The sequence below is a fragment of the Numida meleagris genome, chromosome 21 (genome assembly GCF_002078875.1).
Source record: "Numida meleagris isolate 19003 breed g44 Domestic line chromosome 21, NumMel1.0, whole genome shotgun sequence".
Lineage (NCBI taxonomy): Eukaryota > Metazoa > Chordata > Aves > Galliformes > Numididae > Numida > Numida meleagris.
This window is the reverse complement of record NC_034429.1, coordinates 3,307,145-3,310,294: the sequence shown is the minus strand read 5'-3', so window position 1 is coordinate 3,310,294 and position 3,150 is coordinate 3,307,145. Positions and strand designations below refer to the sequence as shown.

Genomic DNA, 3,150 nt, shown 5'->3' with positions numbered 1-3,150 from the left:
GGGGGTGGGGAGCAATGGGGATGGGGTGTGGGGCACACGGGGACGGGACACAGGAGCGTGGGGACATGGAACAACGGGGAAAACATGGTCGGGTGCAGAGGGCTGTGGGGATGTGACACACAGCGTCGTGGGGATAGGGGACACGGGATCGTGGGGACAGGCACCAGCCTATGGGGATAGGGGGCATGGGACAGTGGGGGTGGGACGTGGGACCACGGGGACATGGGGACACAGGCACCACAGCTGTGTTGGGGACAGCGGGGGCACCGCCTGTGGGACACCATGGGGACAACGCATGGAGGACACGCTATAGGGCATGGCCCACAGGCAGGTGGGGACAGGAGTTTCGCCACCACCCCACATCCTGTCACCTCCAGTGCCCGCCCAGACGCTTCCCTCCATTCACCCCGGGGCGGTCCCTGTCCCCGTGCCCTATAAGAGCCACCACCGGTGACAGCCCAGCAGACACCGCACAACTCCAGAAGCCGAGGGGCAGTGCTCCCAGTGGGGACGGGGACGAGCGGGGACGGAGCCTGGGCCACATTTTCGGGCCGTTCACTCTGCAACCTACTGACAGCCAACGCAGGCGGTGCCGGCTGCCATGTCCTACGCGCCCAGACCGGCCGCCAGGTGAGTGGTGGGGACGGGGCTGACCCTGGCACCTCTCGTGCCTGGGGTCTGAGTCACGAGGCGGTGGCAGCCGCCCTCAGCTCTTTCCTGCCCCACCAGGAGCTGCGCTGCACGTCCCATGGGAGGGCACCAGGACTGGCAGCGGCCCCATGGGCGCCCGCTGTCCCTGCGGACGATGGAGGTGGCTGCGGGGGATGGTGACCCCGTGGAGTCCGTCACCGACCCCGACATGGAGGCCTTGTTCAATGAGTTCCTGGGGAAAAGTACAGCTGAGAGCACGGGGCGCCCTGTCCCCATGTCCCCTGTCCCCACGTCCCCGTGTCCCCTCCCTATGTGCTTGTGATGTCCGCACGACCCCACGTCCCCAAGATGCCCACGATGCCCCTCTCCCCTCCCCATGTCCCAATGTCCCCACGTGTCCCCCATGTGATGCCTGCATGTCCCCACGATCCCCTTCTTCCCCATGTATCCGTGATGTCCTGTCCCCATCTCTCCAGTCCCCGCGTCCCCTTCCCGCACGCCAGCGATCCCTTCGTGTCCCCACGTCCCTACACGGCCCCACGGTGCCCACGTCACCCATCCTCACGTCCCCTGTCCCCATGTCCCGCAGGAGAGGAGACTGCAACAGCATCAGTGGTCCCGGTGGGCGCGCAGCCGTACCACTACCTGGTGCGGGACACGGAGCACAAGGGGCTGTACCTGCGGGACGGGCGCTTGGTGGCCACCAACCTGCAGGGTGCCAACGCCGACCAGGAAGGTGAGCGCTGGGACGTAGGGGTGTCACCCGCACCCATGGGTGCCCCCCACCTACCCCGTCTCCCCGCAGAGCCCATCAGCGTGGTGCCCAACCGGCACCTGGAGCGCCGGCGGTATCCCCTCATCATGGGAATCCGCGGGGGTGCCAAGGCCCTGTCCTGTGGCACCGGCCCCGAGCCCCGACTGCAGCTGGAGGTGAGCACGGGGGGTGTCACCGGGGGGAGTCGCTGAGGGGGGACCTGGAGGTGGGGCAGCTCAAGGTGGGGGTACCCTGTGGTGGGGGACACGTGGAGGTTGGGCCGCCCCTAAGTGGGTGTTCCATGATGGGACACCCCATGATGGGACACGCCATGGCTGGACATCCCAAGTTGGGACATGGCATGGCTGGACGTGCCATGATGGGACACCCCATGATGGGACATGGCATGGCTGGACATCCCAAGTTGGGACATGGCATGGCTGGACGTGCCATGATGGGACACCCCGTGGAGGGCACTCCATTGTGGTGGCACCCCAAGATGTTGGGGACCCAAAGCGGGACACCCTGAGGTTTTGGGGTGGTGGACACCCACAAGTGGTGGCACCTCACGGTGGTGGCACCCTGAGATGGTGGCGGCGCCTTGGGATGGTGTCACCCACGGTGCCATTTCAAGGGGATATGGGTTCAGCATGGTGGCATGCGGAAAGCAGAGGTTCTCCTGGATGATGTCACCTCAAAATTGTGCCATCCCACGATGGCATCACCCCGAGGCCGAGGCACCTGGAGGTGGGGACTGTCCCATATGGTGCCACCCTAAGGCGGCGTCACCCCGTGGCAGTGACACTGGGTGGGTGTTCTCCAGGACGGCATCACCTCTGTGTGATGGCACCCCAAGGTGGTGACACCCGGAGGTGGGAGTCCCCTGGGTTGGCAGCACCCGGGGCGGTGTCACCCGGAGGCCGGGCTCCGTGGGGTGGTCCCACCCGGAGGTCGGTGTCCCCACGCCGCTCCGTCCCCGCAGGAGGTGAAGCTGCTGGATCTGTTCGCGTCGGAGGACAGGGCCATGCCCTACACGTTCTACAAGACGTTCGGGGGCAGCACGCACACCTTCGAGGCCGCCGCGTTCCCGGGGCACTTCCTGAGCACGGCCCCGCAGCCCGACCAGGAGCTGGGCCTGGCGCCGCGCGCCGCCCCGGGCTCCATCACCTCCTTCTACCTGCGGCGCCGGTGACGGGAGCACCCACGGGCGGCCTTCCCCATGGGAATAAAGGCGCTGCCCGCAGTGTCTGTGTGCGTGTGTGCGGTTACGGGCCGCGCCAGGATCACGGGATGGCTTGGGCTGGTGGGGGCCCTTCAAGGCCGTGCGGCCCAACCCCCCCGCAACGAACAGGGACGCACGCGGCTCGAGTCTCGTGCACCCTGTATCGCCCGTCACCAGGAGGAGCTGCTCCGCCATTCCACCCCCGACACCGAGCACGCCCCCGGGGCCCATCCGCGCCTCCGCGCCCGCCCGCGCTGCTCACTGAGGCGGGGGTCCCGCCTGCAGCTTCCTCTTCCGGTTGCTGGACGTTCCTCTTCCGGTTGATAGAAGCCAATAGGAACGCGGGGAACAGGGGGAGGGGGCGTGGCCTCGCGGCATTGGCCGCGGGTGTGTCCCCCGAAGCCCCGCCCCGTCGATGGGCGGGGAGAGGAAGGGGAGGGGGCAGGGTTGGCCACGCCCCTTCGGCGCGCGCCGGCGGTGCCGGTAAGGGGAGGGCGAGCGGGGAGGGGGAGCGCGGGGAGGG

General features: G+C 68.0%; 1 protein-coding gene across 2 annotated transcripts; it reads left to right on the top strand.

Annotated features, from left to right (window-relative positions):
- LOC110387078 (interleukin-36 receptor antagonist protein-like) lies at positions 495–2,648 on the top strand. 2 transcript variants are annotated; one of them, XM_021374828.1, is made up of 5 exons: positions 495–630; positions 730–893; positions 1,241–1,387; positions 1,457–1,581; positions 2,388–2,648. In XM_021374828.1, the coding sequence occupies exons 1-5, from the start codon at positions 602–604 to the stop codon at positions 2,595–2,597; spliced, it is 675 nt and encodes a 224-aa protein (XP_021230503.1). In that variant the 5' UTR covers positions 495–601; the 3' UTR covers positions 2,598–2,648. The 2 variants fall into 2 exon arrangements, with proteins under 2 accessions (XP_021230503.1, XP_021230502.1); XM_021374827.1 differs by having other exon boundaries at positions 1,241–1,581.